This window comes from Protomyctophum bolini, assembly GCF_963924005.1.
Source record: "Protomyctophum bolini genome assembly, chromosome: 20".
NCBI classification, from domain to species: Eukaryota; Metazoa; Chordata; class Actinopteri; order Myctophiformes; family Myctophidae; genus Protomyctophum; species Protomyctophum bolini.
Window position 1 is genome coordinate 26,050,951 of NC_137881.1, and position 25,967 is coordinate 26,076,917.

The 25,967-nt window shown below is 42.6% G+C and overlaps 4 protein-coding genes and 1 long non-coding RNA gene across 7 annotated transcripts in view; 1 reads left to right on the forward strand and 4 right to left on the reverse strand.

The window, feature by feature from the left end:
- The first annotated feature begins 826 nt into the window (after positions 1–826).
- On the forward strand, positions 827–2,280 carry LOC308335064. Its single transcript, XR_013965967.1, has 3 exons — positions 827–1,150; positions 1,183–2,107; positions 2,173–2,280. It is a non-coding gene; the product is annotated as an uncharacterized lncRNA (long non-coding RNA).
- A 463-nt stretch (positions 2,281–2,743) lies between these two features.
- Positions 2,744–6,476, reverse strand: LOC308335723 (uncharacterized protein). The gene is made up of 4 exons (XM_080792889.1): positions 6,088–6,476; positions 4,616–4,747; positions 3,672–3,856; positions 2,744–3,115 (listed from the first exon to the last, which is right to left on the reverse strand). The coding sequence occupies exons 1-4, from the start codon at positions 6,161–6,163 to the stop codon at positions 2,888–2,890; spliced, it is 621 nt and encodes a 206-aa protein (XP_080649015.1). The 5' UTR covers positions 6,164–6,476; the 3' UTR covers positions 2,744–2,887.
- Positions 6,477–6,612: 136 nt separating this feature from the next.
- Positions 6,613–14,760, reverse strand: LOC308335724 (cornifelin homolog A-like). 2 transcript variants are annotated; one of them, XM_080792890.1, is made up of 4 exons: positions 14,631–14,760; positions 13,426–13,545; positions 12,068–12,222; positions 6,613–7,728 (listed from the first exon to the last, which is right to left on the reverse strand). In XM_080792890.1, the coding sequence occupies exons 2-4, from the start codon at positions 13,532–13,534 to the stop codon at positions 7,606–7,608; spliced, it is 387 nt and encodes a 128-aa protein (XP_080649016.1). In that variant the 5' UTR covers positions 13,535–13,545; positions 14,631–14,760; the 3' UTR covers positions 6,613–7,605. The 2 variants fall into 2 exon arrangements, with proteins under 2 accessions (XP_080649016.1, XP_080649017.1); XM_080792891.1 differs by having other exon boundaries at positions 13,426–13,542; positions 14,631–14,654.
- Positions 8,738–25,967, reverse strand: part of LOC308335722 (signal recognition particle receptor subunit beta-like) — a 398,251-nt gene continuing 381,021 nt past the window's right edge. The window contains exons 1-2 of one of the 2 annotated variants that reach the window (XM_080792887.1): positions 10,634–10,798; positions 8,738–10,450 (exon numbers count right to left, since the gene is read on the reverse strand). In XM_080792887.1, coding sequence (XP_080649013.1) covers positions 9,054–9,860 — 807 coding nt within the window. In that variant the 5' untranslated portion in view covers positions 9,861–10,450; positions 10,634–10,798 and the 3' untranslated portion in view covers positions 8,738–9,053. Of the gene's footprint in view, positions 10,451–10,633; positions 10,799–25,967 lie in introns of those variants that run through there. The other variant, XM_080792888.1, reaches the window with a different exon arrangement.
- On the reverse strand, positions 18,463–25,922 carry LOC308334919 (placenta-specific gene 8 protein-like). The gene is made up of 4 exons (XM_080791817.1): positions 25,721–25,922; positions 24,241–24,387; positions 22,454–22,608; positions 18,463–18,922 (listed from the first exon to the last, which is right to left on the reverse strand). Exons 2-4 carry the CDS (start codon positions 24,344–24,346, stop codon positions 18,746–18,748), a joined length of 438 nt encoding a protein of 145 aa, XP_080647943.1. The 5' UTR covers positions 24,347–24,387; positions 25,721–25,922; the 3' UTR covers positions 18,463–18,745.

The window sequence follows — 25,967 nt, forward strand, 5'->3', positions numbered from 1 at the left end:
CCGTGATTTATTATGAAGCGTGCAGTGGACTGTGAAATGTGAGATGTCAGATAAACTGGTTTGTACTGGAGGGCATGCCTGATCTAGTATTGCTTCCATGGGGCCAGCCAAACCAAGCCAAACTTGGGGCCGGGAATCGGGTACATTATGGGTAACTTTGCTTTGCTAGAAGCTGACCTTCATTTCAATTTTGTGCAATCTAATTTGTTGCAGCTGGGTGGAATCTTTTGGCGCATGGTGGCGACAGTATATAATCATTGTATTACTGTATTATTATTTTTTAATAGAAAATAAAGTCTTTAAAAAAAGTCGCAATAACAAAAGTTACTTTATTTGGCTTACTCATGTTACTACTGTATGTGCTTTTTTGTTTATAGGCCTACATATGTTAATAATGCGATATCTTTCTTTTCGTTTTGCTTTACACTTTGTCAAAACACTATTGTAAGGTGAAAGAAAAAGTAGTGTGAGAAAATCATCTTGCATCTTGTTTAACTGTTAATGTGTGTATGTGCGCGCGCACGTTACAGTGGAGGTGGAAGTGATGTACTCTGAAATTGTGATCACAAACATCAAATAGAGACGGGTCTGGAAGTTTGGCCTCTGGCCAATGTTTTTCTAAGCAATGGCAGGCCAGAATACAATCAATGGCTAATTTAGGAACTGGAACATTTATAAAATGAACAAACGTTTCGGCCATCCAGCCTTCGTCAGTGTGATAGCCGAAGCATTTGTTAATGTTAGAGACACTCTTGCCACTCATTACTTACTCATTACTCTAAGAAGATATCGCACCAGAGGAGTCAGAGCATGGTGGTATAAGAAAAGGTTTATTTAATTTAGGAAGTGGACCATGCTACAAAAGGCCTTATAATAAATAAAGATGAGTATGTTATAATTGCACATGGTCTGTGCAATCACAGATGCAGATGGAAATGCTCGTGTAATCATTTTGTGCAGGCTACAATCTTGAATGTGGCATACAGTATAGGATATTTAGATAATAAAAAGATTTTAAAGAACATTTACCTGGAGACAGACAGTCGTACAGCTTTTCAAACAAAAGCCGTTTAATTTTTCAAGGTCTCTTCTTAGATTTGGACAGCGTATAGTTGTACAGTTGAATAAATGTGAACACAGTTGTTTAAACGTGAGAAAGGTTTTTCATCCAAAAGTCTAAAGAGGAAAGTTGACTGAAAACAGAACATTCACAAGAAGGGAAATAGAACTCTCCTGCTCGTTTTCATCAATGCAAAGCCATTGTCTATTTAACTGTCCACATCATACCTGTATGAATTATGAGGGGCCAGATATAATATTGTTGGCAGTGGCGGCCAGTTCTGGCCCTGTCGCCTACCACTGAAAGAAAGCATTCCCATTGTTTGAGATAATAACTAAGCTTTTCATTTAGGGGGAAATCTCCAGACACTGACTCCCAGAAAGAGCCCCCATGCCTGACAGCCTGCAGGAGCAGCACAGCTACATCTAGAGGCTATGGTACAGTAGACCTGTGTACCAGCTAGGGTAGATCAAAGCCTATTGAGCGGAGGTGGTCTGCTCCTTTGTTCCCGAGTGATTACATACTCAATCCAAAAGGTGGCAGTGTGAATAGGGGACACAGTAGTGTGCTCTGTTGAAGAGGAGCAGGGCAACCTTTCAACAACAAAAAATAATAATTCTAATAAAAATGCAACATGCCAGACTTCATTATGTTATTAATTCATGAAAAACTGTTCTGGGAGGAGAAAAGACTCGAGCAAGGGAGTAAGGGGGGGGGGGGGGGGGGTGTCAGGGAAAGAGCGAAATAGGGTGGGAGGAAGCAGCAAGGTCACTGGCGAGGGAAAATAAAATGAGTGTTGATGATTCCGATAACGGCGCGTGTGTCTGAACAGTCATATCAGTGTGCTGCAGCCTTCCACGCACCTCCTCTCTACCTTCCCTCTGTGGAGTTATGAAACCCTGGCACTGGAACAGGCTGCCTCAAGGTCCACACCAGTGTTGCCATGGCTGCCTATTATAAGCGACTTTGGGCTGTTTTTCCTGTGAAGTCGCCTAATATTGGTACTGTACTTGCAGGTTGCAAGTTTGGGTTGGGGCTATTTCTAAAGTGCAGTTGCTTATTTGAGCTTGCTGTCCAAACCAGTGGTTCTCAAACATTTTCATGTCAAGGAGTCAGGAGTCAGGACCCCCTAATAAATAGGCCTATGCTTTTGTCTGTATACAGCCCCCCCTCCCATCTGAAAATATTTTATGCTAGGGACCCCCAGAAGAGAAGATTTGTGTTAAACAACTTCTTTTAAATTTAAAAGTGCTAAAAGTGCTCATGTATCCTACTACTAGTTGCTTCTTCTGGGCTTGTTTTCATAGACCTGCTTTCAACACTCCCTCCCGACTCCCGTACTATGAGCACACAGTAAAATCACAAGTGTTCATTTAAATCTGAGATTGTAACAACGGACCCGTAAGGGTGTCATGGAACGGGAGAGAGTTCTACTGGCTCACATGCGTCAGTGCCAGAACTATAAATACGGAGTTTAATTGTAGTCACTGGAACGAGGCAGATTTGCATGCATTATCTGCGTAACACACCTTTTCCAGGAAATATCGTTATCGCTAGTTTGTAGTTATGTACAGTACGTATAAGTAGTTAGTAATTATGCATTAGGCCGACAGATATTTCAGAAAGTTTCACATACTAGAATGAGCAGTTTAGGGCTGGGCAATATATCAATATTATATCTTATATTATCGTCATAATACGAAATTATCACGATATTGAGGTATTTCTACACAATATTGTAATATGTGTCAATATTGCCCAGCCCTAAGTACAGTAACCCAATGACATGCTGAGGGGGGGGGGGGGGGGGGGGGGGTGACAGACAGGTCACATGATCCTGGAAGTCATGACCCCCTGGGAGACAGCCGAGGACATGATGGGCTGAGATGAGATGACCCCCTGCTGGATGGGCATGATAAACTGGTTGGCCAGCACCGTGGGCTGGCTGTTGATGACGGTGACCGTCTGGCTGCGTCTCTTGATCTCGCGGGCCATTTGACACCAGGAGCACATGTTGCAGCAGGTGGCATAGACGCAGTCACCTGCCATGTCCCCCTGAAGGGTACACATAGAAACGTTTATCATTGTGGGCTCGAGTATAGCGAGTCAGTCCGGAGCCGTCGGGGCCGTGACGTCATGTGGGTCAACCAATAGGAAGACAGAGGGAGAGGGGCTGTGATGCTGATGTCAAAGGTCATGTCTCATCTATAGACACAGGACCTGACACGACTTTTGACCTGATGGTCAAGATTCAATTCATCCCCTGAGCAAGCAGGAAGGCTCTATTAGATCAATGGTAAAAAATGTCAGCACTTGTGCAGGATACCGGGTTCTAAATAAAGAGGAAGGTTATACGGCTACATAGTGCAGCTATAAGTCTTGAAATATATAAGATTTTTTGGGGGGACCTTTCTGCCTTTGTTTGGATAGTAGTAGTAGACAGGGAGTGACACGCGACAAAGGTCGCCAGGCTCGGGAGTCGAACCCACGACACGCTGCCAGGTCACTTTCAGCCCATTTGAGGTTGTGCCTTAAATAGGCCACTATAGGCCATCGGCGCCCCCCTGAGACTTGAAATATGAATAATTGCAGCCTGCATCAAGTAACTTACCTGGATGCCGTAGCGGTGGCGTACGGCGCTCCTCATGGTCATGGACACAGGCGGGGTGCATGATGGGACGCCCACCGCTTGAAGCGCGGTCCACAGCCCGTCCAGCAGGGGGAGACAGAAACACTCTCCAAACTGGGAGGTGGTGGTGCAGGCAAAGCAAGGGAAGCACCAGTATGCAAAACAACCTGATGAGAGAGATGGGTTACCACTGATAAAGCACTCTTATCTCACGGTCATTGTATGTTCCGGTGCAATAACAAGTCCCAGGTTCTGATTCTGCAGTGTTTTATCTCAATAGAAATTGTGTACGGTTTAGTTCTACATGGCAAATGTCTGTAGTCCTTTGTAACATCAGATAAGTGATTATTATAAATCAGAAAAGCTGATATGAAAGCAAAGCACAAACTACAAAGGCGAGCCGAGTGCTTCTGAGAGTCAGCAAAGCTTATGCATAGCCTTTAAGTACTAATTTAATTTAACCTATGAACCCTTGCATCCCAAACAAAGGCAAACATTCAATGAAAATAGCAGATCTACAAGCCCATACTTGTAGATCTGCTATTTTCGCCAAAGAGATTTGTCGTAGTATAGAGTGAAAAAAGGAGGGGACTAAGTATAGTTTTCATTTTAAACGTATAAATTAATAAAAAAAACTCACCTGGCCACCATTTGTGTGTACAAATACTAATACAAGTCACGTAAACACCTTTGCAGCTTTTCTTCTTTGTAATTATTTGTTTGGTCCAAAATATTGCGTTTGTTGTCATGAGTTGTCACGACTCGAGTTGGCTTTGTCCGCGGCCTAACAGTCGGGACTGCGACGCTCTATAAATATAGTAAATTAACCTATTGTATTTTATTTAATTGTATTTAAATTAAAGTAAATGCTTGAGTAAAGGTGCTTAGTTCCTTATAGTTTCCACCACTGGTAACAACACACTTACAGACGTTCAGGTCATCAAAGCAGCCACAGATGCCGGTGCTCCACTGGCTGGAATGGATCGATATGAGGGACGATCCCTGTTGTTGGCCGTTATTGATGATCATGTTTGTTGCCATGGTGATCGACCAGGAGTCTTAAAGAAAACACAAACAAAACAATGGAGTTTTCCGGGGTTTTTCTTCATCCCTTCTCACAGTTCTTACTTTCGCAGCATTCCTCAATGTTGACATGACATTATGTAGGCATACGTCCAACTAACCAAACAAAGCTTTCAGCACACTCTCGTGTGCAGCACTTTTCCTTCCTTCCATTGTCCTGCCATGTGATATGGTTCATTTAAATCTCCATAAAGGCAAAGTTAACACCATTCACTCCCAAAACACCCTGGAACCAACTTAAGTGGCTGCTTTGGGCATTCACTGGCTGACAGCTGTTTACCATATAAGTCAAGTCAGCCACATTTTTCCCATGCATTTCACATTGCGCCTGAAGTTATACGGTCACTGGCTGTGGTGCCAACATTTTCTCTCAAAGACCTGGCAACAGATATGACATCTCAAATGTAAGAAATTCAAATAACGTGGGGGAAGAAACTGCACCAATATTATAATTCGGTTAAATCTAAATCTGTCTCACTCCAACATTGAGAAAACAGCCAGTAAATTATACTTTGTGATTTTGTCAGGAGTGGAAGAACCCTGGTAAACTCACCCAAGCTGTGTATAAACATATAAAGAAATTAAAGATACATTTAATTTCACACTCAACAATAGAGAGTAATCAAGAGCATAACAATTATTGGTGGGTTTGAATGCTATACGTCTACAATGTATATTTATAAATTATAGGTCAATATTATGGCAAGTACAATCAATACACTATGTACAACTATAGCAACTTCCTCTCATGACTTGACAGCTGCTTTTTCAGCCATTAGAACCAGCTATTATAAGTGTATCAAGCACTGGTAGAAGTGATATAGTTTCACTTAAGTAAAAGTAATACACCACTATAAAAGTATACTCCCTTACAAGTGGAGGTCCTGCATTCAACTTGTACTTATAGTATTGGAACATTTTTTGAAAATAGCTGATGTGTTATTCATTTAAGTATTGTCTTAAAGCAACTGGTGATATTGTTGTTTGTCTATAATATAGACAAACAACGATATGATTTATTAGTCCATATAGACTAATAAATATCTAAGTTGGCCTATCTGTTGGCCACGTTAACCCATTTAGACCATTAAAAAAACCACCTGGTAAAGGAGTCCTAAACTAACTCCTAACCTAAGAACATTCGCCAACAAAAGCAGATTGAGCTTGTAGATCGGCTATTTTTGGTTAGGAGATGGTGCAGACCGAAAGAAGCGGTCCATGTACAGTTGTAAATCAAATCCATTTCACTATAAGACTATGGAGGGTTTAAGTGGTTCATTTCCATAGTACATTTACAACACAATCGTATACGTACCCGATGTTGAGTGGACTGTGGGCAAGGTTTTGGTACACCGCACGACTGAGCCTCGTCGGTGTGTCTGGAACTTCATGGAAGAACTGAGCTTGGACACAGTTGGTGATTTGCATCGGTGTGGTTTGCATGTACCGAACACTGAGGTTGATGCTTTGCATACGATTGAGCGGTCTGTGGCTCATACGGTATGATTGAGCTGTCTGTCTGTCTGTCTGTCTGTCTGGGGCCAGTGATGTAGCCCCACATGGAGACATATGGAGTGAAGAAGTACTCGCATGTTTCACTCCAGTAAAAGGCAATACGGCAATGTAATAGTCTGTTACAAGTAGAAGTATTGGCATCAAAATATACTTAAAGTATACCAAAAGTAACAGTACTCATTGTGCAGAATCCCATTTCACGAATTCAAAGTGTATATTAAAAAAAGAAAACCTTTTGAATAGCCGATCTACAACTTCACAATGCGTGAATGTGTCATTGTGTGTTCCATTCCACAGTGAGTTCAAAGAGTAAGGATCACAGATATTGGCTACTGTAAAGACATTTTATTGCACGGCTAGTGAAGATTTTCATCTATTTGTGTACACAAATAGATGAAAAGACAAGGAAAACCTCTAAAAATGATCATGATTGAAACATGCCAAGAATATCTACAATGGACCACATGCCCCCCCTGGGGAATTTGGTGTTATCCTTTTAGCATAATCTTTGCTTTGACTGTACTACATAGTCAACAAAATGTGTTAATATTCAATCAATCAATAAAATAGAGTATGGGCCAAATGAGAAATATGAACACTTGATATGAACAATGTCTGGATGTATACCAGAAATACCATCCAATAAATTAGTCTGAATTTATAAGGGGGGGCTGTACAATAAATGTCACTAAAGATCTTACAATTACAAAAAAAATATTATAATAGGCAGCGTATCTACGAAGTATTAAAGCATGAAAATATGTATTTCTATAGAGCATTAGGGGAAACGAGGTGGCTATAAATTGTGTTCAAAATGGTGCCTATTGTCGTTGTACAGTATACGCAACGCCCAAACTACATTCCTGCATGCATTCATCCTCAGTGTGCGTCGTATATTAGCCGGTGGCATTCCTCAGACCCACATGGCGTGCGTGTGCTCATTGTGTGCGAGGCAAACAGGTACATACTGTATGTGATGGTAGAAGATAAAAGAGGATGGCGTCAAAGAGGGACGCTCATTCCATGAGTTAGCATAATACCATGCTTACTGAATGAAGTAAGTGAGTTGTTTCGGCTGAAGGAAAGGTATTCTGGCCATAAACAAAACAAATGTACAAGCAGGTAGTACAATAGATGTGCTATTTTGCTGGACAACACTGTCATACAACAAAGTATAAATATGTCTTAAAGTGCTTAAGTACATATTGCGATGATGATGGATGACGATATGGATGACGATGATGGAGACGGCAGCATTTGTAACCGTGACGAGGGTTACGGCAGCACAGGTGTGGGGGTCGTTTGGTCGCTCGTTAATCTATCTGGACATGGTGTTGATGAAGGTGACGGGAACCGAGCGGTTCTTAATCTCTCTCGATACTTGACACCAGGTGCAGGGTCCACAGCAGCAGCCCTGCACACAGTCACTGCAAACCGTATCCTGATGCAGGTAGAGGGAGAGAGAGAGAGAGAGAGAGAGAGAGAGAGAGAGAGAGAGAGAGAGAGAGAGAGAGAGAGAGAGAGAGATGGTGGGTTGTCACTCAGTACATAAAAGTGTCAACTTAAAAGCATAGTATAAAAACATACTTTAGTTTGCTGGTATAAAGCTGGTATGTCTGGTAGCACCAATAGAGAGGGTGCTTGTGATTCAGTATGACATTGAAATGTAGGCTACTAAAAGCTCATTTTAATAGCAACAACAATGTTGTGTCATTCTTCTCCATTCCATTTACCCTAGCCCGTTTTGTGAACAGCACACAAAAGTAATATAATGCAATACTTGGCACAGAAAAGTAATATTGTAGCATAACATAATGTACCTTTAATTGAAATAATGAATTCCTGTTCTGTTCTTTAACTATATAGAAGTGTCTATTTGTACGTCTCTAAATGTTTTGATGAATTGAACAAGGTGGACCCTGTTGTAAACAAGTGTAATGCTTAATTGGGTCGTCCACTCACAGTTAACAGTCTTTGTATTGAGTTTGTGCTTGAAATGTACTGTAATTCTGCAAACTGTTAATGAATATTTCAATCAATCAACAAAAAAAAAACATTGGTTCCATTTTATTTGTACACTCATGTTGCGTTCACACGGGGCAGATTAAACAATGCAGAACTACCGTTCATTGTCAAAGGAAGGCAAAGGCACAGCGATGCATGTATCTGCTCCATATCTGCTCACGGCGTCTGTTCCATCTGCCCGTGTGAACGCACCATCAGAGTTTGGGTTTTATAATGTAGATTGTGGCCCCAGAGTATAAATAGACAGACAATGAATTGGGCTCTGTCTCGCAGACTTATACACACAAAGCCACACGTTGATGTCTTGTCCTTGTTGCCTTAAAAAGGGTTAACAGGTGCAGACATTCAGGCTGTAATTGTTAAGCCGGCAGTCACTTCACTGAGGTCCGTTTACAGTGAGTGGTGCATTTATATAGCGCTTTTATCCAAAGTGCTTTAAATAGATTGTGCATTACATTCACCCATTAATACACCGATGGCGGAGGAAACCATGCAAGGTGGTCCAACCTGCTCATCAGAGTCTTGCTCAAGGACACTTCGACACTTACTCTATGGGGGAGCCCGGGATCTAAGTGGGAACCTCACGGTTTCCCATCCGGCTGCTCTGGAAGCCAGTCTACCCCCCTGAGCCAGTCCAGTCTCCACCCTGCATGATTTATATGGAGCTGAACTCATCCCAGGGACCGTGCACCTGCAAGAGTCCTCGTTGAGAGAACCGAGACGGGAAGCATATGGATGGTTCTAGAGCTCAGCCAGGCTGCTCTCCAGACTGTCGATGTCCGCATCCCCTTCCTCGCCCTTGATACCACGGGCGCTGCACTCCAAGAACTCCACCTTCATGGGCAGCTGGCTGAACTCAAAGTCCCCGTCCTTCGCCCCCAGGTGCACGCTGCCGCCGTCGACGGAGCCGTCCTGAGAGCCCAGGGCCGCCGCGGCGGAGCGCGTCTCTCTCAGCGTGTTCATCTCCTTCTCCAGCTGTTGCTGAATGAGCTTGGCCGACTTGGCCATCGCGATGTCCTGCTTGTTGCACGCCACAATGAGAGCGGGCGCGTTCCCGCATATCACGGCGTCGGTCAGCAGAACGTAGAGGAACGCGGCCACGTCTCTCACCTCCTTCTGGAAGACGGCGCTGTCCACCACGAACACGATCGCCCTCGCCGTGGACTTGAACTTCTCCACGAACTGAGGACGAAGGCCAGGGTGACCGGGGAGGTCGACCAGGGTCCACGACGCGCCACCGCCACCGGCGCCGCCTCCCTCGTTCCTGCCTCGGTAGAGGCCGGCGCTGTCGGTGATGGAGGTCTGCGTCCGCCTGAACTTCCCGGACAGCAGCCGAGTGAACAGCAGGGTCTTTCCGGAGTGGCACAATCCCGCCAGCAGCACCACGGCCCCTCTCCTTCCCGCTGTCGTCTTACTGCCCTGTAGATACTTCAGGAAGATAGAAGTGATGATGACGACTAATAGAGCAACGATGAATCCGATGATGAACGCTGGAGATCCGGACAGCTCTCCGTCCAGGAGCGGCAGTTTGTTGCCAAAGAAGTCCATGGTGTGGACTGTGATGATGGGGATGGGCTCGTTTAGGCTGAATTTGTTCTCCGTCTGTCCGTCTCCGTTCTCGCAGGTCTTCTAGGGTTTATTATAGACTGTACCAGGTTGAAGTCAATGTGAAAGTACCTCACGCCTTATATAGACTAGCCAGAGACCCTGTCTGATGTCACACGACACCATGACAGCGTACTGAATACCGAGAAAATTATAAAACGTGTTGGAAATGGTGCATTTTTTATATAGCGCCTTTATCCAAGGCGCTTTACATAGATTGCGCATTACATTCACCCACACATTCATACATCGATGGTGGCAGAAAACATGCAAGGCACCAACCAAGCACATCAGGAGCAATTAGGGGTTCAGTGTCTTGCTCAAAGACACTTCGACTAAGAATCAAGCGGGGACCACTGCTGCGTTGGGTATTATGGGATATGGGCTTGGTGTGGGGTAAAAAAAATGAGATTACATGAGATTAAATCATGGCTGTTATTTAGGCCTAGGGGTTTGGTTTAGTTTGTTGCACAATACTACGCATAGCTAATTTAATATTAGTGGTTCCAGAGCTCAGCAAACACTGAGAACCTCTGAATCTGACCATTCCTATCCCACGGTTAACCTTATGTTGTTGTCTTCATGTTGACCGATATACTGACAGTATCTGATGTATCAGCGAGCAGACGCATGCCATTTAGACAATCAGCCTCAGGTCTTAATGGTGGTTGTGTGTTAAAGCTATATTCAGTGATTTCACTTAATTCAAATATCACTTGTTTTGTTGTGATAATCCTCCCTACTATAGAGTGTGCTGACCATATAAGGAGTTCCTCCCTGTCCCCAGTTAAAACAAAAAAAACGTAGGTTTAGCTTTTGGCTATAATGGACCAGCCGTCATCCAATGAGGATAGAGAGGGGCCTTCTGCCAATCATGATCGAGCGGGCCTTGTGTGGAACGCCCTGCCCTTGGCGATAAAACATGCTGAGTCGGTTGGCAGTTTTCAGAACTCATTGAAAATACCTCCGTGCAGTCGTTGCCAGGCGTTAATTACAGCATCACGCTCTCATCCGAGTACCTAAAAAGCAGATCCAGTTCATCGCCAAACCATAATAAACATATTGCTCCTTTATATTCAATAAATATCTATTCCATCCATTCTTGAGTTGTCCTGACTGAACCTTGATTGATTTATATTGTTGTCCACTGTATAGTGCACCTTGTAAGGTGCTATATATAGTGCCCATGCACTGGCCTAGCGGTCCAGGCGCATGCCACACAATATAGGCTCTTGCCGCCTAACAGCGTGTCGCGTGTTCGAGTCCCGTTCATGACGATCTTTGCTGCATGTCTCTCCCCGCCTCTTTCCTGTCCATCTTCAATGTAACTATCAATAAAGGCACAAATGCCAAAAACGAATCTTAAAAAAAGAAAATAAAGGTGCTTTATAAAAAAACAATTACTTACTTAATATACTATACTTGCGGGGACATTTGGAGGTGAGTAACGAGCAACATGCATTTTATGACAAAAAGAAAATAATAACGCCTCCAACACTGCTTGGGAAAATAAATGCAGCAATCTTTCTGCCTTTTTTCTAGTATGCCAATTACCTTGAACCATGCCAACATCACATAAACAAATGTATCCTGCTATGGGTATAAAAAGAACTGTGTATATATATAAAAATACGAAAAGGTTACTCCCCCACTGTAAAGGGTGGGGCACAGTATGGATATCCTGGCATCATCTTTAGAGATGATGTAACTATTTATTTGCACAAGATTCATAAATAACTCTATTTCAGCTTCAGGGTAAATTGGGGCAGGGCCTTGAGCTGCTCTGATGTGTGACATGTAACAAAGCAAAATCACATTTCAATGCAAGATCCATTTTACAACATTAACCCTGGCGTCCCAGTTTTTGCCATGTTAAAAGGTTAAAATGTTCAAAGTATTTTTTTTTTAATAAATCTAAAATAAAAAAATGTCAAAATATAGCGAAAATAGCAGAACTACAAGCACACGACGTGTCGCAATGCGATGTGTTCTGAGCTTGTAGACCTGGTATTTTCGCTATTCATCGTACGATGAGGTATAGGGCTTAAGTGACTTAAGTGCAATATCAAACGATGTCATAGTGGGGGCATACACAGTAGGATGGCCAGAATGGCAAGTGTGTGTGTGTGTGTGTGTGTGTGTGTGTGTACCTCGATGCCGTAGCGCTGGCGCACCGACACCCTGAGGGATATGGTTATGGGTGGGATGCACCCGAAAGCATCCAGCAGTGGTAGACACAGACACTCCCCGGCCTCATGCGAGGTCTTACACACGAAGCAGGGAAGACACCAGAAGGCCAGGCAACCTGAAAAAGGAAAATGGGATGAACGTGTCATTTGACTCTTTCCAACTGTTGGAAACAATGGACAGCCACTGGGCAGCAACTCCAGCTCCAAGCCTGGCGCAAGGGCGCTGGTGTGGGACAGTGTCAATTTTGTCGACTAATACTGTATGACAAAAACTAAATGGAAACCACATGAAAACTAAGCTGTGATGACTAAAACTAAGACTAAATATATTGTCAATTTCGTCAACAAATAAAAACTAGGCTAAAATGTTAGGAAGGGACTAGTGGACAAGAGATCCAGTACAAGTCATTTTACATTTTAAACTAGACTAACACTAAAACATTCCAGGTGACTAAAACTAAAAGACAACTATTCAAGAGACTATGACTAAAACTAAAATCAAAATTTGCTGTCAAAATCAACACTTCCTGTATGCTGCCTGAGGAAGAGCACTGAGCTCTACAAATGGAATCAAATGTTACTGTACGTCAATTTACTTCCATTTGTGAAATTAACACTACAATGTTTACTTATTTACAATTCAGGCATTTAGCAGACGCTCTTAATCCAGAGCGATTTAAAGTAAGCCGTATACATATTGGGTTATGCACTTAATTAAAGTGTCATATTTTGCAAGCAACATCTTTTGGTACGGGAGGAATGGATACAGCAGAATCTGGCCAGTGGACAGCCACGTGATCGGGGAGAAGTGCATGTTATCATGTTATCATTTACAAATGATCATTGGCCTTGGAATGGTGACATTTCAAATCTGCCATCTGTTCAGTCAGACATTCCTCACCAAGAACGCATTTAAAGAAGATCAGTTACGTAAAACATGTTTCTGATCTTCTTTCTACATTGTAGATTGTCAAATCGTCATAAAAATGCAATGAATGCATTTCATTCTCTATACTTTGTTTGTTGTATGCGTCATAAACATGTATTGATCCTCCTTCCTCCAGCTACTGTTGCTCTATAGCAAAGGCTTGTAAAAGTTTAACCACTTAAACCACAGCATCCCTATTCTTGGGGGGGAACATTCGCCCAAAATAGCCAATCTATACAAGCTCATCGTTGCAACACAACGCATTGTAAGCTTGTAGATCAGCTACTTTTGGCTAGGATATTCGATGGGCGGTCTGTTTTAATAATATAATAGAGGGTTTAAGTGATTAAACAAGCACAATGAGCAAATGTTGACACGCTGCCACACTTACATCCTGGAAGGTCCTGGAAGCAGTCACAGATCCCAGAACTCCACTCATTGGAGATGGTGGTCGCTGTGTAGGGCTTGGGCTGGCTGACAACCATCTTATTCATGGACATGGTGACAGCTTCTACAGGAAATAGAGTTCACGGTATAGTTGCAAAATCTTCATTGGTTCCACAGTTATTTACAAATTATTCAGCATGCTTTATTATGTATGACGTGCCATGTTTATTTCCTTTTAGGTTGACGCAATCTGTGCATGAATGAAATATCAAATGTGTACTTCAAATATTAGCCATTAGTCATAATTTCCTCTTTGTTAAAGTTGATGCAGTCTGACGTGAGGATCACTGTGGGATTTGTGATGGACAAATGTGAGCTTTGGCTGCTCTACTGTGTCAGATATGAATAGTAAAATGATCTGTGTCAATTACATTTTAAAGTTGAGTGCAGGCTCATCCATAAGCTATATACTTCTGGAGAGAGCAGAGGTGTCTTGTTTTTAATCAACCCTTTATCACCCTATAAGACCAGGAGTGGACACTTGAAACAGTGATCAAACATGACATTCATTTACTTCCATCACAGACTAGCTGGTACTGAATACTGTTAACCTTTGAGCCCCAAAGTGTCTTTCTATACACAGAGTAAATAATGTGGATGATTGGTTAAGGTTGAAAACCTACTAGAAGTACATATCAGCTACAGACCCAGAGATGTCCTTTGGGTATGTATTTAGTTAGGCATACATGGGCAGCACACGTTTGATAACTAAATGACTAGATACCCAAAGGACATCTCAGTGAATGCGCCGTCTTCAGCTTGGAAAGAACTCTTCTGAATCGAAATTATTTGAAGAAATTCTAGTTCTCCCATTCTCTACCTAGCTGATTTGGACAAATATTTTATTGATGCATTTCATCTATGAAATTGTGTATTTTAACGTCATTTCTCAGCATTAGGCTATACTGAGAAGTGAGAACACCAACCGTGGTTTCTTTGATGAATACATTACATAAATCAGCTCTCTGGGCAATTTGAATGAACATGGATTAGCTTCACACCAGTTTAGTCCCGTGCTGCGCAATTATTTGATAAATGAATCGAAGAACATGATAATCGATAATTGATTCCCTAATTGGAAACAATATGATATTTTTTCCTATCATGATTGTTAAGTCTAGCCTGAAACCATGAAATGGATTGTCTTACCTGGGTCTTGTCAATGGACGAGGGATTCGGTTAGATCTGAATAACGTGGATGACTGAGAACATGCACAGCATCTTATAGGTGGAGGACAGAGGTGAACGTGTCTAGAGGATGCATATCACTAACTGGTCTGTCCTGTTTAATGACGTGCATGTGCATAGTTTAGATGTTCAGACATCAGATTGTCTGACCCTCACGCAACCCATGACATCTCAAACATACATTCTGTACTATAGGCTACTGTAAAAAATAAAAGAAGCCCTTTCAGGCGCTGGTTACATTTTACCATTGGGGATGTGATAAGATGGATATTAGCCCACAGCAGAAGTGTTGTATGTCAGCCTGCTGGAGGCACTATAACAGGCCGTTGTGGAAAATTTGGGGCAGAGGTTCATCGTTGGCATCCAGGGAGTGTGCGTGCAAAATTTGGCACCGACCGAGGTTAACGGTGCCGGAGTGCAAAACATACTCTCTCCCCATGCCTTCGACCTGGTGGAGACAATTACAAGTTATAGTTTTTTCATTCAAGAGCACAGTAACTTCAGCTTTATAATGTTACCCTCAGACTGTATAATCGAAGTCTTTTGGGATGTGTATGTCAGTCTGTAAGTTGAGCAATAGCATAATGGACAGAAACCTAAAACTGAGTGGCCCCGTCTAGCCATAGTGCTACCCTCTAGCCAAAATATAAACTTGCTTCACACAATTAATTGCATATAATTTAACTGGAAGAATCCAGAATTAACCTTATTGATTTTGGTGACCCTATGGATTTTCCTTTAGTGACTCTCTTTGGCCATTTTCCAGTTGGGTGATCGAAAGCAAACCTTGTTGTCGTGCGCTTCTGTACAGTGTGTACATGTTCTTTGTAAATGTTATCACAAATATAAAGCGTCGCTCTTCTGCCGTGGTGCTAAATGTTGCGCTCTACCTTTCTTAGAACTGCGCTGAAACAGTATAAGGAAACCTCAACGACGTCATAAGCATTTTCAGTTCCGACCTATGTAATTTTTATTATATTTCTGATGTTTCATATCATTTCTAAAAAGGTAGGGGGACACTTAGAGGATCATACCAGCACCAATCAATCAAGCTTTATTTATATAGTTCAATGCGCGCTTCACAGCAGAAAAATAAAAGGCAAAATAAAAGGTTATACATTAATACATTAAAGTACATTTAAAATAAATTAAAAGCTACAAGAGTGATGGAGAAACCCAAGTGTCTTAAGATCTATTTTAAAAATGTCCAGTAATTCAGAGACCTACCACAATCCTTCAGCACACTGTTCCAAAATAGCTAAATCAATACATGCCTTTGTCTATTCAGCCGTATATAATGCATAAACATAAACCATGTATTCCCATTAATGGCTTTATTTTTAGACTTGGCGCTTGTTACCAGCCACGACAGTGTGGCTGGTATTTTGTTTAACCTTGTGAGTCTGTTTGTGCCTGTGTGTGGACTGATTTTATCAATGCAATACACGCTCATGATGATGTCATAAACAGGTGTGTGGTTGAGATCACAACGAAGATCTCAGTTTGAGTTTAAAGATCAGGGTGAGGTCCAGGCAAGGGCGCCCAAAGTTACTGGTCTACAGATACTGGCTATCTGTCTGATACCGTTTGTTATAGTTTGTGTTAGCATTGCTGCACATTGTAAAAACCAAAATATGTACAACAGGGTTAAAGTAGTGAAACATGCATGGCTATACTGCTTTAAGCCCAAACCACACCAAAGGGTCGGGTCCGGACGTCTTAAAGGTCAACGACACCAATGCAACTAATTGTTGCAAGTTGTTGCATTATTGTGGTTAACTTAAAAAAAAAACCTGACCCTTTGGTGTGGTTTGGGCTCAAGGTCAAGGTAAACTTTATTGTCCACAAGGGAAATTTGTCTTGGGCTTTTACCCCAGCTACAGCCACACATAAAACATCAATGACAGACAAAAATACATTACAGAGGGAGACACACCATTACACACATGATGTGGATAATCTAGCCTCACACAGTTACTGCTGTTTCAAAGCCTCGTTCAACATCTTAGTTGATGCTGGTACAAACGATTTAAATCTGATGTACTTCCACTTTGGTTCTTTGTATCTTCCCTCCCAGAGGGCAGAAGTACAAACTCGCCATTTAAAACATGGGTAACATCACTGACAATTTTGTTTAGCCCGTTTTAATGCAGCCTCCTCATAAATAGACTGCAGAAAGGGGAGTTGTCTTTACCCCTATGATCTTCCCTGCAGTCTGCACCAGTCTGAACAATTTGGACCTCAGTTGCACTGAGAGATTACCGAACCGGCTTTAAACTGGAATATCAGAATGGAAAGTAACACCACTCAAGTAACTGTTTTAATCAACAGTATAGATTGTCATACATCATACATGTCATGTAATTGTTGATCATTAAGCACTTAAATCCTATATTAATGACACGAGGCAACACTTTGTGGTCTTTTAAAAGCGAATTAAGAAAATAATAATTCTATTATTTTTTAATAATCTACAGGTATATTTGCAAAGTAGTATTTGTACTACATGGATAAATGTACCATTACTTTACGCCTCTGGATTCAGCCAGCCAGTCCTTTGAGTGTTGTTCTCTTTAACTAGATTTGATGGATTTGAGACACTGCCAACATTCCTTTACAGTATGTGTCATTTTCACTTAATGTCTTTTATCTTTCTCCCAACCAAAAAGAAACAAACAAATTAAATGTGTGTTCCAACGATAGGCCACTCATGCATGCACTGAGGCTGAAAAATAACCTGATATACCTGAAATTATGGTGCCGATATTATACCACGCACTATAGTTTGTCTAACATGTTTTTCTGTGCTATGTGCACACATCGGCCTGGGTGACAGCAGACTGCTGGGCGAGTGCTGGCGCTTTGGAATGGGGGGGGGGGGGTCAGATCAACATATCCGCCTGGGTGACAGCAGACTGCTGGGCGAGCGCTGGTCGCTTTGGCATGGGGGGGGGTCAGATATGGAATGAATTCTGTACTGGCCATATATGGAGTGTGTCTTGAGTGTACAGATCAGGTCAGATCAACATATGGAATGTCAGAACAGGTCAGCTCCATATATGGAGATCTAAGGGTGGCAGCGGGGGAAGTGTCTTGAGTGTACAGGGTTTGATGAGGGCCCAGGTAGGGCCGGGCCTTAATTTTATCCATGTTTTGATGCTGCTTAACAAGTATTTAACTGTGACCTTCTCTACCTTACCGACCATCCCCGTGATTGTGACCTTGACCTTTGACCTCAGCACTACTTAGTTCCATGTTGACTTTAAATAAGCAGCCATCCTATCAGTAGACACTGACAGTCATACTACCATCAATCAGCCCATTGTGACCAGGAAGCCTACTAGGAAATAATGTATATACACAAACCATACATTAGACGTCCGAGCACCTAGGCTGCTAATCCAGCCGGACAGCATGTCGCCGCTACTGTACGTGGGCAATGTTGAAAATGGACAGTATAAGTGGTAACACTATAGCTAGGGTCCTTTAATTTTGGATTGCTTTGAAATTATGATTATTAAATGTTATTAAATGGTTTTAGTTTTCATTGTTACTGAATGGAATGGGATCACATTAATGATAATAGGCTATAGGCCGTCATAAAATGATGACACGCCATCAGAGTCACATTCACTTTCTTCAGGAAACAGGAACAGGACAGGTGTAAAATAAATATATAAAAGAACATCTGAATGCGTAGTTACATTTTCCCAAAATACACCAAGCAGTATTATACAGTCCAAACATTAGACATCTGAAACAATTACACATGACAAAACCACGAAAGCTTCACTGATCACATTATGGCCTAACATAAGTTGGCCATAATAAATGCTACCCATTTTGTCTAAAAGCACGTTCAGCGTCATGAATTAAGACATTTCTATTGTCGGATTACTGGCATACACTTTGTCCCAGTGTGTATAAAAATCACTAGCTGAAGTTCATGCAAAACAGGGAGTGTCTACAGGAAGGGTGACTAAAGGGTGACTCTCTCCACTGTGAGCTTATTATAGGAACACATGCCAACCTCTGAACAGCCAGCTATGCTGTTATATACCAGCCACAGCCCGAGTCTAAATCAAGTGCGCCCCCTGCAGGGAGGTCAGAGCAGTGTACCTGACTGAAGGGGAGGAGGACGACCGAGTGGAGTTGGCGTGGCTCGCTGCTCGTCTCTTCAGCTCACGAGAGATCTGGAGCCAAGACAGAGTGTAGCAGCAGCAGCCATAGAAACAGTCACTCCACACACCTCCCTGGAACACACAGAAAGAGGCGCGTGAACACAGGTGGGGAAAGTTGAAAATGTGAAGCTGGGATTCCGTAACTTTTATGCGTCAACGAACCCAGGATTTCAACAATCCCTGGCCCTTTTTACACCCAAATAACGTTGGTTCTATAGAACTGGTTCCGTTCTACATTCCTGGAACCTTGGTGCTGTCATGGAAGCGGCCGTGGCCATTTATTTTCTTTCTGTTCCGAACCAACTATGAGGGTTCTGAACCAATTCATTTTCAGTGGAAACACTCTGAACTGGTTCAACATTAGACATATTAGACATAACTCAACCAGTTCAACGCCGTTGGAAAAGCCCCTGAGTTGAAGACCAAACTTCTACCCCCATATTTGAGACAGCAACTTGCAGTCAACTCAACACCACAATATTTATATTCAACTGCAAGTGGAACTTCAGGGCATGTGCATATATGGCTACATTCATTGAATGTCAAACTCAAATTAACACACATGTGCATCTCAACAGGATGTTACAGCTTTCAATGCTGTTTTGCACTCCCAGTCCCTTCTAAAGTCATATACTGAAGGTAAACTGACAGGATGAACAAAACATTCACTTAAAAGGTCAAATGACGGTTTCTTTCTTGTGACGTCCACAAAGGGAATGTTTGGGGGACATTCCTACAGTTTTTTCCCAGTGGGACATTTGGGGCTCTGGCAGCTCTGCGATTGACATGAACGACCAACTTCCTTGACAACAAATGCAAAGCTATAGCGGCAATTCACACAAAGGCTCTGGCTTATAGGGGCCCCATGAACTCATAGGCCCCTGGGCCTGGGCCCATGCAGTTTAGGCCCCTGGCTGCCCTTTGGAATCCCTGTTTGGTCAGGAGACATATTGCACTCATAAGCTTCAGGCAGCACTACTTGTCATTCAGTAGGTGTCCTTGTCCTACTCGACACCATCGGCTCAATTTCTTGACGGACTAGTAGGGAGATCACTTCCAAGCACTATACAAATGTAGGCTACTATAATATGTATTATTAATATACACTATAGTATACAGTACGTCTTTACCATAGATTGGTTCACAATGCACATAACGTTTTAGCTACTGAAGAACAAACAAACAAAATATACAAATCCCACACAACAAAAGTTGAGCCAAAGGAATTGGTGGAAAATAAATGTTATGTTTCTCATGTGCAAGAGCTCCCTCTTAGGACAGAATTAATTTACTGCAGCAAACTCATTTGATAATGATAATATTCAATACTATTTAATACAAAATATGATTTATTTTCTGTTATATACAATGTACAATGCTTGATCCTCAGTGTTAATTCATTGAGGGGCAAACCATTTGACATTTGAAATATAAATACAAATCAGTCTTTTAGATTAGAATGTATAACCCTAATTAGTTAAGAAAAATCCCAATTTGGACCTTTAAGTAAAGCTCCCATCACACAAGGATACTGTATAGACCTACACCTACAAACCAGTAATCACGAATAGAATGTATCATAAATGTATAAGATTCTCTCCTTCCCAACAGTGCTTGGGGAACACACACAATGCTTCTGGGAACCCATTCAGATTAGCTTCAGCCTATACAGTCCATGCCTCAAGATGTGTGCAGTGTATTATATTGACAAGCGTCCACAGCCCACTCCACCTCCATAGGAGTCACCTGCTCTCCCTTCCAGCTCCTGCCTCAGCCCACACCCAGTTCCTTTTCTTATCCTTCTCATTCTGTTCACTGTAGCTACAAACCAATGCTTATCGCAACATTTCACTTCAAGAACCCCCAAATTAATATGCATTTAGCAGTGGACCCCCATTAGGAATTATTTAGTTTTTAAAATGTTTCAAAAATAGAATTGCCTCAATGATCCCCGGGGGGGGTCCCCACTACCAGACCCCACTTTGAGAACCACTGGCATAAACAATCTACTGATATTCTGTATTGCACTGCATTTGTGTTGTTTTAGACCTGCCTTGCATTGGCCCATGTGAAATCATCAGTGGTCTCTCCAGATCTGGGGATTAACTCGCAACAAAGCACCGAGTGAGGGCTTTCTGTGGGCAAACCGGGTCAAACACAGTTCTATGGGCGGTGGGAAAGCATTGTGTCTAAAGATGTTGAACAAAAAAGAAAACAACAACAACATTGCTTTCATTTACTTGTACAGTATCTTGTAGTATTTATCAAAAACAAGAGCAACAGTTTGATGGTTCACAGAATGGCTGCATACCAACAAGAGCACAACTTCCCTGTTTTTCAGAATCAGACCCGTCTGAACTGACTGGTGCTGTACTGTACTCGTACTGTACTGTACTGGTGGCGATACACAAAAGAAAAATGCAATGGGCCATATTCAGACCACAGCCAGATCTTGCCAGCAAGGTGCTACCTATGTAGGTGATACTTCCCATAGACAGCCCATTCATCCAAACAGAAAAGTCTTTAATTGTATTAAATAACGTCAAAATCACCAACATTGCAGCTGTAGGGAAAGCTTGAATTATCCTCTTTCAATCTGTAAAGTGCTTGTTTCACAAAAATATTTATTATATATATTTTATGAGCTACTTCCTGTCAAGAAACTCCAGCTTGCATGTGTTGGAGTTTGGAAGCGCTCGTTCAAAATCACGCCCATGCGTACCATGCACCCATTTTGAATGTGCACATAGTGCAGCAGCTGCAGGAGGTTGCTGTACTGATAACGAGCGCTTCCATACTCTGATACTTAGAAAATAATCATCTGCAAGGAATGTCTTGACCGGACGGAAGTAGCTCATAACATGTCTACAGTGGATTTGACAGACAGACAGACAGACAGACAGACAGATTCCTTTTTTGCTATTCAGCATGAGCGGTTAGAGCAAGTGTGGTAACTAATTTGCAGGCCGATGTTGGGCCTATCCGTCGGTGTTAGGTACACCATTTACCACCTATCGTATTTCCCTTATTGTCACTGACAGCAGAACAGATTATTTACCTTAAACACTTGCACCCATTATCGTACCAGGAAATTACGCCTACGGAGTGTCTAAAACTACTTGACAGCCCATAAACTTAGATTATTTTTTTTAAATATTGGGTTGAATCTAGAGTTGCAATTTCTGATTTGCTTGTATTAAATAAAGTTAAACTCACCAACATTGCAGCTGTAGGGCAAGTTTGAATAATCCTTTTTAAATCTGTAAAGCGTTTGTTTCATGTCTGTGTCCCTTTTGTGCCCATACTGGAGATCTCTGTATCAGTCTGTCTGCCTGTGCCCAAAGAGTGCAAACTGAAAAGTGTAGTGGCTAAGTAATCAATTTGCAGGTGTGGGGAGGGGTTGCCATGAGGCAGAGGCTGGAAATTGCACAGGTGAGGGGACTTAGGCTGATTAGGCCCACTGGCAGAGCCTGAGCAGAGCCTTTTGTGGTGGTTCTGGAGATCCGTGCTACTTTTTTCTAAAAGTATAGAGCCAACTCTAGTCCAGTTTTCTAAGTGTAGACTAGAGGGTTCAAGTGTTTAGTGATGTATGTGTGAATTTACCTCGATGCCGTAGCGCTCCCTGACTGAGGCCCGCACAGCCAGGGAGGCCGGCGGCACGCAGCCCATGCAGTCCAGCAGTGGCAGGCAGGGGCAGACGCCCGCTGCACTGGTCACCTTGCAGGTGAACACTGGGAGGCAGCACAGAGCCAAGCAGCCTGGAACACACGCACACGCGCACACGCGCACACACACACACACACACACACACACAGTCAGGGAGTTATGCAATATCGCAATATTCATTCCTCAACCTTTGACCTCTCTAACCCAGACCTCCAATCTGAAAACATCTTATGCCAGGGATGTTGTGTGAGAGTGGTCAACCTTGCTTGTAGATCGGCTATTTCATTTCAAATAGAAGGTCTCATGTAGCCTATAGTTGCTTCTTTCTGCCTTGTTTTCATAGAGCTGGTTGCAAAACTGGTTTGTACGATTAACCATTTGTATGACTCACTTCAAGCCTCACTTGTAAAACATAATAACTTATTAAAGTCATACGGGGTGTCAAACAACCTAATCTAGAAGCTCACAATTACCGGTATGCGTTGCTATCCAACTATATCCAACTATTTTGAACATTTTGGAAAACATGTAAACTCAGATACAATAAATAAAATAACCAAGCCTTTCTGTGTGCATGTTCTCCCCCGTGTCTCACAAAAAACATGCAGTAATCCTGGTCTCTAAACTGCCTTCCCCTGGCCAGCCGGGGCACCTGATGGAGGGGAAAGGAACTGGTTGGAATAACGTGTTCCTTCCAGGCGCTACGTCCGGCCAGGGAAACTCCCCCCTGTCAGGTGTAAAGGAGCAACTTGGACACTCAGGCATGAAGGAAGCATGAGTTCAAGTCCGTTGCTCTCCCCTTGTCCCCCATATATCGGGACTAGGTTGGGGGAGGGTGTGTAGAGCCCAGGATCACATTAGGTAATTGACACAGGGGTGAAAAATGGGTTACAAAATCGTGGGATAAAAATTATTAAAAAACAAAAGAAAACAAGAAAAAAACGTAGCCTACATTTTCATCTAGGCTCAAATCTCATGTGAAAAAAAATACAATTATGTGTATGGCAGCAATTTAAAATGTGCATAGCCTATATGGATACACTGCTCTCAATAATTAATTGCATCATTCCAGCTGTGTAAAAGTAGCCTATAGGTCAGGTCAGATCAATTACTTGCAGACTACCGGTGTCGGTGTGGTAGTGCAAGTTTCATAGCCATTCTATGACCAGCTTTGCATAGATGGTAAAAATGATTAAACAAAATGGCCTTGAAAGCATATACATCCAAACAAAAAACTCCATGATTGTTTTAAACAACAACTCACCAACATTGTATCTGTACAGAAAGCTTTAATTTATCCTCTTTCTATCTGCAAAGCTTTTGATATGAGCAACTTTCTGTCAAGAAATTCTGTGCAGGAGCGTTGAGTGATTTCCAACAAGCGCTTCCAAACTCCATGTTTTGCCACTTAGTCTAGATGAGGGGGCGTGTCCCGGTGGAAAAGTGATGCATGTGCATACTCTCTATCAATATAGATCTACAAGCCCACAGCAGTGACTTTACTTGTTGGCTATTTTTGGCAAAGAGATTTGGTGTAGAGGGGAAAATGCGGTATAGATGCATTCCCCCACTTCTAAAAGTAGCACATAATACACCCATGCCCTTGATATGTATGTCATACCAACAAAAAACAGTGTCGGCTCAGGAACACATGACACACAAACTCCTTTGCTTTTCATGGGCCAGTCAGATGGCGTTCAGTTTGTCTGTGGTGAGACACTTACAGTCTCCCATGTCTTGCCAGCAGTCACACAGTCCCGTGCTCCACTCTCCTGGTGCTCCGCTTGTTCCTGGCTGGGATGTCACTACCTGGGTCTCCTCATGGCTCATCACTGTCGCCAGTAGCCAGGGCAGAGAAAAGGTAGAGACACCTACGAATTTAGACCATGGACATGGATTTTAACAATTTATTTATGTCCACACAGACAAAATTGCATACATAAATATTTCAGGTGCAGCAATAAAGTGACATCAACAAAATCAAGGCATATGTCCTCAGTTACGAATACTACAACAAGCATGTCATGTCACCCATGCAGCATTCCATGGGCAACATAGTGTAGGCATCCTAAATTCGAAACTCCCTCCAACAACCGGTCCGCGGGCATGTCCCATGGCTGTTCCGACAGCAGACGGACACACCGCTAGAAGGCCAGGTTCAACGGTAGCTGCTCACGGAAGGGCCATCAAGCTGCACCGGCTGTTGGTATATATATACTCCGGTGAGCAGTGCCTTTTTGTATGCAAGCTTGCAATCACAGCACACAGTCCACAGAGGTTGCAAATGCATCTTAAATCTGCACCCACTATACATTAACGGTGGTAGTTATATCGGAGCAGTTTAATGTCATGCTCAGGACACTGACACACACACACGCACACGCGCACACGCACACACACACAGTGGGAATTCACTCTACTCTTCTAGACATGGAGGAAATAATGTTGGCGTAATATTATATAATGTCATATGACACCTGCACATTTGCCTTGTGAAACATGGTTTGCTTGTAGTGAAGCTGAGAGCAGAATGTACTGTATTGTCCTATTTGTATCGACCAGTGGTTGCGTACGGTAGCTATGAATAGTTTCTGGCAAATCAGAGAGGAGTGGATGGCCCAAAGGAGGATAGTATATACAGACTTCGATTTGTCCCTGGAAGAAATTTGTCATGGACAAGCACAACATATACAGTAGTACAACACAGTCTGCCAATAACTCGCACAATGCACACACTACAGTACACACTGCGACCAACACAGTAACAGTGTGCATTATTAAGATCAACATGAAATCGTCATAAAAGATTTAGACACAATATCTTGTCACAGCTATATCATCTATGTATAGTAACTTGAGCCTGCTTCGCAAACGTGACATGGGCATTTCTCCCTTTGTTGCAGGGTGACACACGCTTCCATGCACCGTCGAGCTGGAGAGACGACATGTCTTCACTCAAGAGAAAAGCACTCAGGTCGAAATGGAATCTCATTAAGGGAATCATTCATGTTGCTTATGGTTCTGTCTTTTCTCATGCCATCTCTGAACAAATAAACATTCTACCATTCCAGCCTGTCCCTATAGTATGTGTGCGCCTAATGATATGCCTTAAGGAATTATTCATGTTGCCTGACAAGGTGGGGTCAAGTCCCCCGTATATATAATTACTGGGTGGGGACATGTTGTGTCTAGCAGCAGACTTACCTGTTAGAGTGAGGTGTTGTGTTCGGTAACCGAAGGCCCGGTTTTAATATTCTGGGGATATCCTGGTATCTGGTTGAGGGGCAGCAAGCTTGCTTCAGCTTCTCCTTTTCTCTGGTGTTTTCTCACTTTCCAGCCTTCTCAACTGGACATGACTGTCACATTTGTGTGCAGGGTATCCATCTGTGGTGTTTTGGTGTAAACATAAAACGGTCACACGCACACACGCACACATGCACACACACACACA

What these genes read in the sequence shown, in the direction of transcription:
- LOC308335723 (XM_080792889.1), bottom strand. Translation starts at nt 6,163, where the DNA reads ATGAAGTTCCAGACACACCGACGAGGCTCAGTCGTGCGGTGTACCAAA. An exon ending in CACAGTCCACTCAACATCGG is followed by an intron (nt 4,748 to 6,087) that starts GTACGTATACGA and finishes GTTTTCTTTAAG; the next exon opens with ACTCCTGGTCGATCACCATG. An exon ending in CTTTGATGACCTGAACGTCT is followed by an intron (nt 3,857 to 4,615) that starts GTAAGTGTGTTG and finishes CTCTCTCATCAG; the next exon opens with GTTGTTTTGCATACTGGTGC.
- LOC308335724 (XM_080792890.1), bottom strand. Translation starts at nt 13,534, where the DNA reads ATGTCCATGAATAAGATGGTTGTCAGCCAGCCCAAGCCCTACACAGCG. An exon ending in CTTCCAGGACCTTCCAGGAT is followed by an intron (nt 12,223 to 13,425) that starts GTAAGTGTGGCA and finishes TTCCTTTTTCAG; the next exon opens with GTTGCCTGGCCTTCTGGTGT. An exon ending in GCCAGCGCTACGGCATCGAG is followed by an intron (nt 7,729 to 12,067) that starts GTACACACACAC and finishes TACCTGCATCAG; the next exon opens with GATACGGTTTGCAGTGACTG.
- LOC308334919 (XM_080791817.1), bottom strand. Translation starts at nt 24,346, where the DNA reads ATGAGCCATGAGGAGACCCAGGTAGTGACATCCCAGCCAGGAACAAGC. An exon ending in CTGGCAAGACATGGGAGACT is followed by an intron (nt 22,609 to 24,240) that starts GTAAGTGTCTCA and finishes CGTGTGTTCCAG; the next exon opens with GCTGCTTGGCTCTGTGCTGC. An exon ending in GGGAGCGCTACGGCATCGAG is followed by an intron (nt 18,923 to 22,453) that starts GTAAATTCACAC and finishes TGTGTGTTCCAG; the next exon opens with GGAGGTGTGTGGAGTGACTG.